Raw genomic sequence first — 17,201 nt, forward strand, 5'->3', positions numbered from 1 at the left:
ACAGCGATTTTCTATTCACTAGTTCTTTACAACAGCCGTATAGTAATCCTATAATGGTGCTTTAAACTGCCTAGAAACCCATAGGCTGAAGATTCTTTAAAATAAATAAAGACATTTTTTGATATTTCAGATTGAAGAACCACCATTTGTTGTGAACAGAGAATGAGGCGCTTTTCTGAACTCAAGAAACACAGAAGAACGTTTATACTGTCCGGTGCGCGTGCCCGTACACTCAGGCACAACACATCTTAATATATTGCGCGGTCACGAGGCAGACACTCTCACTCGGTCAGCTTCGACTGTCAGTAGTAAGACGCGCGCCACGGCGATAGATACAAGCGTTTAGACACCAGGCGTACGTACATGTGCGTGGTGAAATGCTGGATTGACTAACACTGAAGATCTCGGGGATCAATGGCGCGCGGCTTTGAGATCGTTTAAAATTTATTGGAAGGGAGAGTGTGAGAGAGAAAGGAAAGAGAGAGAGGGAAAACAGTGTCTTTCAACAATGGAACTTACAATGGAAAACATTGGGAATTTGCACGGCGTCTCACACTCCCATCAAACGGGAGACTTGATGAACTCTCCTCACGCGCGACAGTCGGCGACACATAGGAACTTGGTATCATCGCACGGGAGGTCAGCGATGGTGTCCAGCATGGCCTCGATACTGGACGGGGCCGGGGAGTATCGCACGGACCATTCGTTGTCCGGTCCTCTCCATCCAGCGATGACCATGTCGTGCGATTCGAGCATGAGTCTGAGCAGCACTTACACCACCCTGACGCCGTTGCAGCACCATTTGCCTCCCATATCCAACGTCTCAGATAAATTTCACCATCATCCGCACCCTCACGCTCATCACCACCCCGCGCACCAGCGTCTCGCAGCCGGGAACGTCAGCGGCAGCTTTACGCTGATGCGTGATGACCGGGGCCTCGCGTCTATGAGCAACCTATACGGCCACTACTCCAAAGATTTGTCCGGGATGGGACCACCTTTGTCACCTCTTTCCAACGGCCTTGGGTCTTTGCACAACTCTCAACAAACTCTAAGTGCGTACGGTCCGAGTGCTCACCTGGGGAATGACAAGATGATTTCCTCGGGGGGCTTCGAGTCCCATGCTGCGATGCTCGGACGGGGCGAGGAGCACCTGGCGCGGGGTTTAGGGGGACATGGAGCGGGTATCATGTCTTCTCTCAACGGCATCAATCACCACCACCACCACAGTCACTCGCACTCTCAGGCGAATGGTTCGGTGCTCTCGGAGCGGGACAGGCAGGCAGGAGCCGGCGGACAGGGTGGTGGGTCGGGTCAAGTAGAGGAGATCAACACCAAAGAGGTGGCTCAGCGAATAACGGCGGAGTTAAAGAGGTACAGCATTCCACAGGCCATCTTTGCCCAAAGGATCTTGTGTCGCTCTCAAGGAACTCTGTCGGATCTCCTGCGGAATCCAAAACCCTGGAGTAAACTCAAGTCAGGTCGGGAGACGTTCAGACGGATGTGGAAGTGGCTACAAGAACCAGAGTTCCAGCGCATGTCGGCCCTTAGGCTCGCAGGTGAGTGAAGGTCACTTGAGTTTCCTTTTGCAAAAAAAGGAAATCAAAACAGTCACATTTATATATATATATATATATATATATATATATATATATATATATATATATATATATATATATATATATATATGTGTGTGTGTGTGTATTACTTGTATTTCATTTTTTCCAGTAATGAAATTAATGCAATGTAAGGACCCAGACATTTGTGTTGTTAATATGTGCTTGCTTTCTGAGAGATGTAGGTGAGATGACTGCTCTTATTACGATACAACATACTTTGAATCAAACAGAAAAGAAGTTGGACAAGTTCATCTTTTAATGAACTACAACAACTAATCTGAATTATATTGTATTTATTTTGTATTTTTCAATTATTACAAGATGTAAAAGATTTGAAAATGGTGAGCTCAGTTGAAATACTTTAAAAGTTAAAACACCACCTGCGGCCTGTAGAATGTTATGGTTTGTGAAAAGGCTTTAAGGTGGCCTATTTTTTTAATAAAGTGACATGTAAATGTTAAAATAAGCGTTACTTTACGAAACAATTATTTTTAAAAAGCTTGACTCAATTGACGTCTACGACAATAACGAACTTTAGTTTAACCTCACCACATGGCAATATTTGTTTTAAGAAAAGTCCGCTTTTCATTTTACGTCAAATATCCCAGATTAATTTTAAAACAATGAACTCAAAATGTTTCAATGAAAATAAAGTATAGCAGAACATTTTAATTAAACTGTGTGTACATAACATTACCTTTGTTGGTAGAGAGGCCGCTGACCCGTCCAAACCTATCGCCTCGCGTCGTATTTCAGTTGTTGGTTCAATTAACCAGGATATAGTGGCATATTTTAGTTCCAGTCAATGCCCCGTTGAAAAACACTTAATGGAATGTAAATTGTTCCTTTACGCATTTAAAGTTGTTCTGGTAAATAAAGATTTAAACGCCATCCAATTGTCCTCTTAAGTGCCACTGCTGTTAAAGCTAATTGGGCATCGAGATTTTTTTTCTTCTACATCCTATTAAAAGCACCCTAAAAGCAAGACGAACTCCACTGCTACAGGTAACTTAGACAAAGTAACTTAATGTTTTTTCGGATAAACTTTTTGTGCAGGCCTTTCACTTACACGAACAGTGTGACCTCTAATGTTTTAAGATTATACATGGATATAATTATAATAAAAATATAATAATAATACATTTTTAGATGAATAACATTTTCAAAATACAATTCTACGAACTTTTTTGCTTTTATCAAATGAGTTATATGTAATTTAATATTGCAGAAAAACTAACTTGAAAAATCCTTGCATTCTTTAAATAAAAAAAAACAGACTATTTAAAAAGCTCCCACACGTTCAGTACCTATAGTAAATTTGGCTCAGTGAGAAATTACTGTAGTATGCAAATAACAATAGCAAGTGCATTTAAATGAGCCATTATGCACTGCGCACATGTAGAAGTTGGGGGTTGTGTTTCATAGAGAGTCTGGGAATACTCGTTCACTACATCAATCAATAAATTCAAATTACTATTCCAAATTCATCACAGTCACAAAAATCAATGCCGTGGCACTGCTTGGCTAATGTGAAAATGCCCGTATCTGTGGGATCATTTTGTGTTCTCCTTAACGCTGAAGCGTTTTTTACATTTATACAAGTTAACAACAAACAAAACATTTTACAACGGTTAATAAAAACAGAGCTATAAATGCAGAATATACAAGACATAAAAACAAACACTTTTGTCAGAAAAAATGCACCTCAATTAATGTGCAATGCGCAATGTTTAAAGATTGCCTTAACGATGAAAAACAATTCGTCTCAGCATCTGTGCTGTATTCCACACTCCATCTCAATGTATTTGGCCCAATCAATACAGCGATCAATAAAGATAGCCAGTACATCTATCAATTATACCGGCTCAGCACTCTCTCTCATTGGACTCTGGATTTACCTACCGTTTCGTTTAGAAGATAGGATGTAGATTTTAGCCAACTGTATATGGTTTCTAATCTTGAACGTGAAAGAAGAAAAGGATACGATTATTTGTGTATAGCCGCAGTGTACCACAACAAAATAATTAATTTTTAATTTCATTAGGATACACGAAATGTGAACAAAGTACACTCGAAATCTTATTTAAAATGAACTGAAACAACACAATTCTTGAGATTTCATTGGGACAACTTAATGTTTTATATTCAATCCACATACATTTGTTATAAGGGTTAAGTTAACTTAATCGACTTGTGTTGGGTCAACATAAATGAACCGTGTGGAGGCTCAGCCTCTAAATTGACAATCATGTGAGAATTAGACCCACCACCTACCCAGGTGGGGTTTGTGTTTCTAAAACCACTTGAGCATCTTTGTTAAACTTTATAGATAAGCAGTGCTCTCCTGCAGGAAACTGAGGGCAAATAATCAATTTAGAAATAGTACTACAAATAATATACACACTTTAACACGTTTTAAGTGTGTTTGCTTTCCCTCAACATAATCATCATCATCGCCTTCCTCATCAAAATGACTTCCAGTCTCGCCTCCAGTTCCCAGCCCACGAGGATGGACACAATTGATTTAGGATTAGCGAATCGAGGCATTTTCAGGGGAGACGGGGTTTGGCAGGCCAAGAAAATGATCGATGCTGACCTTAATAATTGATAGAGCCAGAAGTGAAAAATGAAGATGCGGTCACCTGTTTGGTAAACACATACATGTAAGCCGTTTGAAAACACGATTATTTCAGGGGTTTCAAAGAAAATCTTATACTCAAAAGCAAATTTCTTGATCACGCCTCGATTTGTTTGTATGTGCTATGTGACATCAACAGCCTCGCATAGTTAGGGTCCATATAACAAGCAGTAAATTTGTATTGATTTCAATGGCACGGCTTGCTATTTTAATAGCTTGAGTTGATGTAAAAGGCAGAAAGTTTACATCTGTCCCTTCCCCCTTTGGCCTACTTGAACGCTTTAAAGTTATAGTAAGGGTATCCATATTGTGTGCTTAGTTTAATTAGCTACGTTCAGAGGGTCGAATTTTATAAGATTGCACCTGTGAAATAATAGGCCAACATGCTCACCAATTTAAGCATATAATTTAGGATAGCCCATTATTTACAAAATAACGCGAATGCTTTTGCGATTTTTGGGCAGCCTGTATACATAATACTAACTAGCCCAATGTACAGTATATTTCTACATATGTCGGGAGAAGGTAAACTTTCGATTCTAAAGGCCATTATTACAGACAACGTAGGCTAAATTACTTTATATATTAATACAGGCAATAATTACAGCACCTTACCGTTCCCTAAAATAACTGATGACAAAGTAAAAGATGTACGCGACACCATAAGCTAACATTGTTGAAGTTTAATGCGTGCAGTGCCGTCTCCACAAGCTTAGATTTTCATGATCAATCTCTGAGCTCGCCCGCCAAAATGGATCGATAGGAGAGAGTGACCTTTAAATCAAATTGCTAAGAGACCGTGCCGCCTAGGAGGAGAGCATCAAAGGGTTAAATTGCATTGCGTCACCACTAAATTTTGTACCAAGGGGGATTTAATAATTTTTACATAGCTGATATTACAGCATAACGCCTCCGAATCGTTAGAGTCACGGCACAAAGCACTTGGGCACGTTGAAAATATACTTCAGTGTTTTAGTTGATGCATCTTAAAAGGTAGCTAAAATGTATACATTTTCCATGTTCTCTGTATAAATAAATACTTGGTGGGCTAATGTTAAAAAAACTCATGTGAAATAAATTAAACAGAGGTTAAATTAATTTACATCACAATTTTGCATAATGTAATACAGTATATGTGAATTGTCTATGTCCTGGCAAATAATAATTTTTAATTATTATTATTATTATTAATTTTCATTCTTAAATAATGTTCATACATTCATAAAATATTCATGCATTTTACATACAAAATATAACTTGTGTTTTATTTAGTAATCCATATTTAAAACAAATACAAAATAACACCACAACCACATTCAAACTAGACACTGTGGTCAGATTTAAACCACTCTCCCTCGAGAGGCTGAGAGACTGATGGGTGTTTGACACATCTTGAGGCAACAAGAGCCATTTACAGAGCAGTGACTCTATTGGTGTGCTATTACACCATTTACAGACTGACTGAACCCGCAATCTAGTAACCACCTGTAACAACTTTGAACCCCTGAGCTCATCATCATTTAGCAGCACAGCATCATCGAGAGTTATAGTTTGTCAGCATTTAAAATACTCTGTGAAGTTGGTTTTTATGAGATTCATATGTTGGCAAATTTAAAAGCAATATCTTAGTTACATGGATTTTCCAGATTAGATCACCGGTGATTTTCTGCCAGCAGTTGGGGAACTGCTTTTTTGGTTTTGTCTGCAATCTTTATTCTAAAATTAGTGTAGTTGTGCAAACTCAATGACAGCTTAGGCTCACTTAAGAAATGAAAGTTATTGATCAATCCTGTGGTATTTTCAGAGGTCTTAAATGGTCTTTCAAGACTTTGTGCATGGATGTTTGGTCCCTCAACCCTTTAGACCTCTTAAACTCACTTCACTGTAATTACAGGTCAAGCAGTCTTTACAACCAAACACATGCCGATGTGTCGATATGCCTATATAGAGTGGATGTTTAACTTAAACAACTCTTTTATTAGACCGTTCAATTATTGATCTCTCCACAATAGTCATGTGCTATCATTGTGCCAGTAATAATTAAATGCGTTTAAGCAATCCTTCCTTTTCCAAACAAAAGTTTTGAGAACCTGGTTGTACAGTAGTCAGTCCACAGAGTTGGCCCCTTACCTTGTCCACCTTCCTTCTCCGTGGCTCACTCAGCAGAATTGGCCCCTGTCAAAACATCGACCTTTGAGACGATTAGCACCAAGTAATGCTGATAAAAACAGTGGACATCCAATAAATCAAATCAGAGAGAGAAAGATAAAATCAATCCATGATAAGTTCTAAAGGAAAGGTAGACTATACTAGTGGGTTGTTTAAAATGTGAGCAACTTTTTAAAGTCATGTGCTTGTTTAGTCAGACTACCTGATAGAGAAAACAGCTGGAAAAAGGTGTAACCTCATTAGCAATGTTGTTGCAAGACAAGAAGCCTCACCCACTCCATACTAGCCTCACGTATCAGCTGTTTACATTAGTATTTTCCAACCTGAACACCCAACAGATTATTCATTATGAATTTGGTCTCCACAATTATAATTGCACTAATGTTAAATATATTTACACAGCATGAAACACGCCTCTATTCATACAACAGAATAGTTGCTGATGATACCAATTCATGTTAGTACAAGGGCAATTTCATGACACACTGACTTTTTAACCACCGTTGCATAGGCCTCTATGGGAGCCACTCCGCTCCCAATTTCAGCTCAGCCGCACTCTGTGCATCGATCCTAGGCAGACTGGTCGGCTGAGCGGCGCGGCCAGTCATCGATCCTTGCACTCCCTCAGTCCTCCCACTTGAAATCCAAGAGAGTGCGCATACACCTTCAGCTTTCACGGGAGGCAGCATTTATTTATTTTATTTTATACTTTCTAAAGTCAAGAACCCTTGCACTAAATCTTTAGAGCTTGGTTATTATAGTTCCAATTAACTGTGATGATGAAACCTTAAGTTTAACCCCCAAAGAACCTTCCATGGACCTATGAAGCTAAATGTAGTCCTATACTTCAAACGTGTACGACTGCCTTTGATGAGAACTACGTTTATCGTTTGGCCCATACATTTCACTGTACCTTCAAAGACACGCTGTATTCTGTGATATAAATATTTTATCATATGGCAACGATTCCCATCGTAAGCTTTGAACATATAAGGCCGTAAGGCCGACAACCACTTGACACGCAGAAGATAGACTGCTTTATACACGACATATACCTTCACACACAGGCTACATACATACATATACATACACACACACACACACACACACACACACACACACACACACACACACACACACACACACATATATATATATATATATATATATATATATATATATATATATATATATACACACACACACACGCACACACGGTAATAATTCTGAAATTATGCGATAATTGAAATAAAACACTGTTTCAACATATAGTCGCCTCAACAGATTGCGCCATGAAGAGCAAGTTGACAGAAATATCTTTCAAAAAATATGTAAATAAATAAATAACTTTCCCGCCTAAAATAATTGTGGACCATAATTCGCAAACAAAATCCGCAATATGCAAGTCTAGAATACATTTTACATTACAAAAACTGTCAAATGTTTTACATTAAATAGTTTACCTTTTAGTAGGCCTTTTAAATATCCATCAACACACATTTCTGAAGTTTAATACCAACGGTTATAGCTTCTACCCAACTTTAACAGCTTGAGGTGTTATTTTAAATTGCCTGAATATTAGCATACTGATCTTTCCTTATTGCATTACTCCAAATTTAGTCGAGTATTTAGAGACAGCCTTGAGCACAATCTTGTTTACAAGTGCGGCAGCTAACCATTTAACACGACCAGACAAAAAAGGCAGAACACACGAAAAACACACTAACTCTAAGCTCTTACTTTGGTCTTGATTACCTTTTTTTTGACAAATATTCAGACAAATATTTATACTTACCGTGTACATATGTTAGCAATATAGGCCTACATTCTTTAAATTGTAGTTCGTGAAAACACAAACTTTCACTAGTAGGCCATACATAAATCATAAAACAACGATTGATAAGAAAAATGATTCATCTAAGTGCTCTCATTACAAAACGCATTTGTATACATAGTCTAATAGCTTATACCTCATTTATTAAAAAAACGTTCGGGAGCCGTTTGCGGTGAATACTGAGCAATTTAAAAACGTAGGCTACCTACGGTTGGCCAATGTGCCACATCGAGACTAATTAACAGCATCATAGGCCATACATAAATGAGGTTTTCTGGACGCTTGCAGTTGTGTTTTCTAGTCATTATTCAGAATCATTCTGCAGTGTGTCCTCATTTGTCATTCCCCACACCGCACAGCACGCAGTACTATTAAATTGGTATTATTTCGAATTTAGAGTCAGCGCCCCATTGGTACAAAGCAGGCCTACCGTAGTTTCTGGCTCATTACCAGAACCTTTTTCATGGAACTATAATTAATTAGATTAAATGAATTTCAAAAACGAATTATTTACGGATTTATCGACCGGTATTGAACACCCAACACCACATGCCTTACCCGCGTTTCATTTGTTTTGCATGTCCGAAACTACTTCTGTGAAAACATTGTAAAATGTGAGCAACTCATAATTGCTTAAAAATGTACACCTTACACATTTTAAAGATGGTTTTATGAAAAATGTATCATTTTTATATAGAAAAACATTAAAAAGGCGAGGTTTTACCCATGTGGCATTCACAAAACTGCATCAAGCTGTTATGTTAGTAGCTATATTTCTTTAAAAAAAGATTCGCATCCTTTCACTGTACACTATTTTGCTTATTTATTTATTCAGGCACGATCCAGTATTTTTTTTATTATTAAGAAATAGTGCAATTACTAATAAAATTTTTTAAAGGGTGAAGAAATACTTAAAAATATGAGCGGTATTCTTTATATTGAACATATTGTAGTGTCTAAGTAAACCCTAAGTACACTTTCTGTCATGTGGACTAACTTTAAAGACAAAGTTTAATAATTATCATATGTATCAATATATGAACAAATATCCTAATTTAAATAAATAAATATATATTTTTAATTTAAGTCTCATTCGACTCAAAGATCTTAAGATAAAACAAAAGAACAAGCAGCGGAACAAAGTTATCCAAATACAACTAGCACATATCAATTCCAAAGGCACTAAAAAAGGAAGAAAGAAAATACAGAAAAAGGCTACAGTCTGGGTTTATTTAGACTTTGTGGAATTTATCAAACGTGCAAATAAGCGAATAGAGGGCGTCAAAATCTCATCCGAAAGCTTCAATTCACTTTGTCATTCATTGGCTTATTTTTTCTTTCTTTCTGTACAATATATTTGTGCTTCTGTCCCATTCTCTGTTCACTGTAGCTCTAAAGTCTGCAGCTATCGATTTTTTTTCCTTTTCTACGCCGAGCTTGGTTCAGTAATCAGGGCCCCCTTCCCAACCGATCGATCAATATTGATTACAAAATCTTACGCCTGTAAACCGTTTACACCAGGGAATAGCACCAGCGACACCTGCTGGTAGACTCTGATTGGAACACCGAAATCACAACCTTACAGGTTTGTTTGATCGCCGATGGGGTGTACATTCAAAATAAAGTGTTGGTAGACTAAGAGCCATCGTCATTAGAAAAGAAAAACAAAATGCTTTGGTAAATCTCGCTGAAAGGATCGTCTGCGTCGGAAACGCTGAGGTTTGCCTTTTCAGACGTAGTTATTTCAGTCGAGCAACACAGACGATTCATTACAATTTAAAGGTTTTAAAGCTTCATCATTCACTTCAGACTCGGCGCTCCAAGACACCTTTATGCGATGGGAGTAATGTTATGCGAAAACAAATATTACAGACACGTTAAAGTACCGTCAACATTTAAAGCGTGCGCTTCAAGTGTACAAAGCCTTTAATGGCGAGTGTGAGCGCGCGCGCGCAAACGCAGAGCGGCTGATATGGAATCTGAATATGATGGATGCGGTCCAGGCAGTTAGACGCCTGTAGTAAACAGATTTGACTGCGAGAGGTGACGTGATCAATGGGCCTCAGCTCAGTGTAATTAGATACATGGCACCACAGTTTGGCTCCAGTCACTCCACAAACGCACAGACAGATAAAACCCGAGTAAGCTGGTACTGCTTTTACAGGCTATTGAGGTAAGAAATGAATGATCCATTCACAAAAACCGCTGAGAGAAGCAAGAGCTCTGGGAGAGCACGGGACAAGAAGAAAACACTGGTCATTATAGTCACCTTGTTTTTATTTAAATAAATAATAGATCACCTGTTCATACAAACTAAAATAATATGTAATGTGCTTGCAAGCTGTAAACGAACCAAAACATTTCTTGGCATACTCGTGTTTCTTAGCACTTTGGCTCAACACTTGCAATGTTTACTGCCCTCAAGTAGGCAGCCAGAATCTCTCTGTGTGTGCTGCCAGGACAGAAACATACAGGGAGGTGGTGGTGTGAGTTAAAGGCAGTTTGAAAATACTCCGCCTCTCTTAGGTCTGTGCCCTCCAGTGGCCTCTTTTTGAAGTCGCAGACTACAGACCTGCTGGAGGGGCGTTCAGACCGAAGTCTCTGAGGACGACCCCACCTCCAAAAACAGACACATGCACACTAAAATAGGATGAGTCAATATCCCCCTTGCATTCTTCTATTTTTTTATTTCTCTTTCTTCCTTTCTTTCCTTCTCTCTCTCTCGCACACACACACACAAAGACCCCTACTTTTGTATACCAGTCACTCGCTCTCCTACTGTGAGCCCAAACTGCATTAATATTGAATCAAACAGCAGTGTCTCCAACGACCAGGCTGAGGTGCTCACCGCTGGCCTGCTCTGTCTGCTCTCTTTAAAGGGATGATTTTTGACCTCTGGGGAGATAGAATGGATTTGTCTTAAATCACTATTAATCCACAGCCAAACAGGAGAGTCTGAACATTTCGACTCCCTGCAAAGCTGTTCATCGGTGGAATTTGCTCTGAAATAGGGCATTGAAGTATGTAAAGCAAACAAGAGTCTAATGAAGTGTTTTTTCTATCAATTTTCTTTGTCCACTTCACTTTCCTTGATCTTTTCTTATTCATCCTCCTGATCCCCACAGCCTGCAAGCGAAAGGAACAGGAGCAGCACAAGGAACGCAATATGGCGCCCAAGAAACAGCGTTTGGTCTTCACCGACCTCCAGCGTCGCACACTCATCGCCATTTTCAAGGAGAACAAGCGGCCCTCAAAGGAAATGCAGCTGACTATCTCACAGCAGCTCGGCCTGGAACTCAGCACCGTCAGCAACTTCTTCATGAATGCACGTCGGCGATGTGTTGACCGCTGGCATGAGGAACACCATCACGGCCATGTAGCCAGTCCTGGCCAGCCAGGCACCTCTGCCACCACCTTTTCCAAGGCTTAAATCAAAACCCCCATTCCCTTGGGTGGCTGAGACTGGATATTCATTCCAACCTCACATAGTCACTCGTTGCGTGCCAATCAATCCCACTGCTGCCAAAAATGGCAACGTTTCCCGTAAATGCAACCTTTTACTTCTTTGGGACTGTTATGAAACCAAGCCAAACATCTTAACAGAGAAAAAGCACCACATAGCATTCACATAAACCAGAAAAAAGTGAGCTGAAGAGGCCTGTTAGTGCTTTCTTCAAGCAGTTGTGGACAATGAGCATTTTCAAAGCTCACAGCACAGACAGCTTGTTACTCAAACAAGATTGTCAAAGAAAGCCACCACCTGCATCATCACTCTCAGGCCCACAGCGGCACAATTCCCTAATGGCCAGTTGTTTCACAGAGGCTCTCAGATCATATGCTAAGCTAATGAATTGAGAGACTAATCGATACAGACAGAAAAGCAAAGGACGTCGACCTCTACTGAAGGTGAAATGGAACGAGCTCCCACAACAAGGACTACCATGTTCGCCCAGCATGGCTCTCCATTCGGTTTATTTTGCACAGATGGAAATGGAGTGTTACCTGGGCTGTAACATTTTATGGCACTTGTGGTTAACGCATGTTATCACAATCCGAACTCTCTTTAATGCAAGTGAATCAGTCAACCACTATTTGGGGGCAAAATACTGGACCATTTTCAGCAACGGTGCACCCTTTCTAATCTCAAGAGACTGTAATCTCTGACATTTCAAATACAAAAAGAATATTTTTCATTCCGTATAGATCCACAATAAGGTCAAGACAGGTACAGCCAAACACAACGAAAGGCACATTTTAAATACAAATGGGAATTTTTGTTACAAAATGGTACATCCATACACAACTGAAATATTACTGACAAATCAAAATGTTATGTTTATCCTGAAAAGTGGACAAGGGGTAAACATAGTGCAAAATGTTACATAAAATCTAGTGCCAATAATGTTTGCCTTAATATAAAATAGAAGTTCACACACCCTCAGCCAGAGTCCACTTCCAAACCGGCATTACGTGCCATAGCAACCAACAATCATATTTTAAAAAGAAACAGAATCTTTTTTAATTATGAAAATAATCAATGCTTTAAATCATTCACTACAGCTAGTCTATAATAAAACTAAATGAAAAGCTAGAAATCGCTCTGCAGCAACACAACAGGAACAGAAAAAAAATACTAAAATATTTCTGTTCCTTCTCCTGTTTAACTCTTAATCCCTTATTTTTCTCTTAATGTCTCCCACTTGCTTTCTCTTCATAATATTAAAGCGGGTAATTGGTACAAAAGTATTTCTATTTCTTATTAAATTTATGATCCGTGCATATGTAAGGCACCTTGTTGATCATGTGAAAAAATCATTAAAAAAAAGACTTTCTAAAAGAATAACAAAACTTGAGAGGACTGAAACTGGACATCTCTGCATTGCATGTGAACTACCACAGGTCATAACAGAAGAAACTTTAACTGACCACAAAGGAGATGTAACTGTTGAAAAGTAAACCAAAAACGAGATTTCCACCCAAAATTCCTCTTAACATCCTCAAAAACCCTGCCAAAATGGGTGCGAAACAAGGGCACAAGCTTACCTCCATAGGGAGATGTTAAAATCTTAGAGGAGTCTTCTTTTAGTACATTTGAATGCAACAGTAGCATTTTCTGGAAATGTTGCAGGACTTGCTGAACAGATGAAAGTGAGCACTGTTAATTCAACTATGCTCTGAGCATTGAGTTATAAGCAGACCCACAAAGAATCTGCAGAATTTTCAGGAGTCAGCGGTATTCTGTTGAGTAAATTCCAACATGGTCCAATATGTAGCTGAAAGCATAATCATCAAATTTGCCAAAACGTATGAGTGGGACAACAGACTGTGTGAAAGACAGGATTTCTGCGCACAGAATCCATGTGGGCCTGGTTATGAGCATTAAGAGACAGCCGATTTGTGCAACACAAATCAGTGGGCATCTATATGTACATTAGCTGATAAAACAGACCTTTTGTTTGTAGTGAGAACCAGTGTGGCTACCTCACTGAGCTGGGTGGTTTGTGAAACAGCCACTGATACCAAAGATTCTTTGACCTGCCAGTCCTGTGCTGCCAAAGGGAGGAATACACACACAAACCAAAAGCCCAATAGCAAAACCAAAGCTGTTACAGATGCATACATACTTACAAACGGATCGTTACGCATATGCTGACATATACATAATCTCACAGTGCAGTCAGACTGCATAGCACCGCAATGAGGGATACGGCTGCTATGCAGGTTGAGTTGAGTGCCTTTTTCCTTCAACAACGGGTGGGACTGCACTGGAACACACAACAACACGCAGCACACTTACACATATTAAGTTTATACACAAACCGGAGCTGCTTCCTAGGAGTTTTCTCTGCATAAACATGGGTTACACTTACGCGTTTGACCGTTGACGGGTTTCGCGGCATTTTAGTTAAAGAGGCAGCATCATAATTGAGTACGCGTATTAACTCTTGCGTTTACTCCCATTCTTGTCACATTTAACCACAAGCTCGCGTTCACACATTCACTCAAAATACGAATGTACAGCGCATAGGCATATAGATATCGAAGCAGGGTGTGATCTTTAGTTTTAACTTATTAACTTTAGTAACCTATTAACTTTAGTTTGATATTAAACTGGTGTTTAAGCACTTTAATGACCTTATTTATTATTCCTCCATTGTCACTGCATTATTTGCGCTCAGAGCTCATACAAAATCAGAAGTACCTTCATATTAGGCTTGTCTAATAATAGAGGGATGCCAGTTTACTGTATGCACTGGCGAATATTCGCAAAATATTATTTTATATTAGCTAGCATGATCAATGCTATACACACCCTGATTTCCCTCAATATGCCTCAGTGCTGTACCCACATGTGGCCTGTTTTCATGAGCACTAATTGAGGAACGTGGTTTGCTAAAATGAACATTTTACATTGATTACGGTGCTGAACAGATTTTGAATGAAATGTTTAAGTGATTCAGGAAAAACGGCCATTTCACAAAAAGCATTGAACCATTTCCCTCTTATATTTCTCCCATTGGAAACCACACAGACTTGGCAGGAAGGTGTTGACAATTGATTCTGAAATACCTCAAATGTTTTGTGTAAAGTTTATGTAATTTAGATTACACTAATGTTAATTACAATGAGTACACTAACACTACTAAGACTAATAATAGTTAGTTTTTGAACTTGTGACTTGAAGCTTTATACTGTTAAATTGTGTTTTTGTTGGTGTTGTTCAGTTCACTCATTTGCCAATTGTTTTATTTATTTTTTTTTGATCAATTGTGGTATGTAATTCTTTATAAAAGAAAGACATTTGAATGTTTCTAATGAAAGACATGACATGAAGGAAAAGGAAAACTGAAAGAGCGAAATCACATTGCGCAGAATTTCCAATATATGCATCGATTTTTGTCCTAATCATTTCAGTTTCAGCATTATTTAAACTGTAACTATTTCAATTTCTTTCCTCTTTATTTAAAGCTAACCTGATTGTGTTAAGTGCTCCTAGCATTAATTTAAAAGACAAATGAAAAAACAAACTCCTCCCATTTAAAGTGGCGGGGACACTTTTTTTCTGCATGAGTAATTGTATACTGTATAGAGTAAAGCTGGATCGACCTGGACTTTGGTGGGTGCGACTAGGATGAACAGACCCCGGGGGAGGTTGGAGATGGGTGGGAAGGGTGGTAAAGGTGTTGGAGGGGTCTTTATTTTGTAGAGTTTTCTGTCACTGTTGTTTTTCACTGGTTGTGTGCATGTATTGTTGCAGCTCTCTCTCTCTGCCCTCCTTGTATTTCTTTTATGTATATTACTCTTAATAACGGGGCATGACCGTGTATCCTGGGCAACTGAATTTGGTCATGGACCCAATGTACACGTCTCTTCTAAAAATGTAATCTTGTGTGCATTTGTTTACACGTGGAGTGTTTCTCAATTTGGGTTGCACGCCATTTCATGCAAAACTGGAATGCTACCAGCCAGTTTTTTGCAACAGACCCCTCCAACCAGAAATGGTCTCTCATCGACTGTAAAACAGCATCATGTACATCACGTTTCTCTCCGGGTCTGTTTGCAGATCCAATCCCCCCCCCCAGTCACACTGTGCTCTTCCTCTTCTGTTTCCTGTCAATCAATCAGAACCAAGTGTCTTTGTGATGGTAGAAGACAATCAGTTTCAAAACAAAGAGAAAATAAAATGGTAGAGAGAAGACAGGCTGAGAAGAGGAGAAAGGAAGGAGGAAAGAGGCTCTCGTTTGTCGCAAGTAGGCGACCACTGCCCTATTTAGCTTGCTGTGGTGCTTATGGTGTGCTGACTCCGCAAACACTCTTCCCTGTTATTTTAAATGCAATCCATAGAAAACATTCAAGTCTTTCTAAATTTGTTATAATTTTATCTACCAAAAATATTCAGAGAGTAATTGTAATGTCAACTATCAGCATCTAGCGAGATACTAAACCAATTGAAAAGAGCTAGCACAGTCAAGTGCTAATGTTTGGGCTAATAATGCTCTCTAATAACCACAAACCAGTCAATAAAGAACTGATGAGACTGGTTGTCTTTGCACAGAAAACTATGCAAAAATCCAGAGAAAAGCAAAACCGTTACCTCAATCCGAATTGATGTTGCTGGTTCAGGCTGCTTTTCAGTTTCCCCTAACTCCACTTCAACAACCAGGATGATGTTCAAGGATACCTGCACCAATTACAGAGTGGCAGAAAATGTTGAAATGTTGCACTAAACTGAACTGGTTTGCTGGGATTAGCCAATCTGGTATGTTGTTTTTTTTATATAGGCGTTGGAAGATCAACAAGTTGATTAGCTATCCTAGCTAAGATCAGCAAACCACACTAAACACAGGAAATGTATGCAGTTTAGCAAACAAACCTGGGTTAATTGAACAGTTTTCAGGGAAGAGTGTAAGCAAGACCCATTTACATGTACAGAAACTCTCCTTAGAGCACATCTACCCAAGCCAAAGACTGATAAAAGGGTAAAGACAATCCAAACAACCAATCAATGTGTGTTTCTGAAGCTGTAGATATGCTCCAGCTGAACTTTTGCATTCAAGTTGAAAATCAAGGCCCAGTAAAGAAAGATGGCCTGTTTGTGATCAAAATCTTATGCACAAGAATTTTCCAGTTTTAGTATCCAGTGAAGCTTCACATGCACACAAAAACTTGTTCTCAGGCAGCTGTTAAAGGTTAAAGGGCACATCATCAAGGAGAGCCTCGTTCCTCTTTCTGTCCTACAGGGGGAGCCAGAGAGCCTGTGGAGCACTTTTCATTTAGTGCAAGTGGACACTCTTCAGAAGGAGACAAATTGGAGTAATAACTGTTACAGGAAAAAAAATAATAAGGAAATATGGGTAATTTGCGTGTTTTGAAATAAAATACAACCATTGTTGAACATTTTCATGCTACAGTCTCTTTATTTACCTAGCCTGGATTTGTT

The 17,201-nt window shown here is 39.0% G+C and overlaps 1 protein-coding gene across 1 annotated transcript; it reads left to right on the forward strand.

Moving 5' to 3' along the window:
• onecut3a (one cut homeobox 3a) lies at window positions 1-17,156 on the forward strand. The gene is made up of 2 exons (XM_689117.7): window positions 1-1,559; window positions 11,386-17,156. The coding sequence occupies exons 1-2, from the start codon at window positions 509-511 to the stop codon at window positions 11,688-11,690; spliced, it is 1,356 nt and encodes a 451-aa protein (XP_694209.1). The 5' UTR covers window positions 1-508; the 3' UTR covers window positions 11,691-17,156.
• Window positions 17,157-17,201: the final 45 nt, after the last annotated feature.

The sequence above is a fragment of the Danio rerio genome, chromosome 22, assembly GCF_049306965.1.
Source record: "Danio rerio strain Tuebingen ecotype United States chromosome 22, GRCz12tu, whole genome shotgun sequence".
Lineage (NCBI taxonomy): Eukaryota > Metazoa > Chordata > Actinopteri > Cypriniformes > Danionidae > Danio > Danio rerio.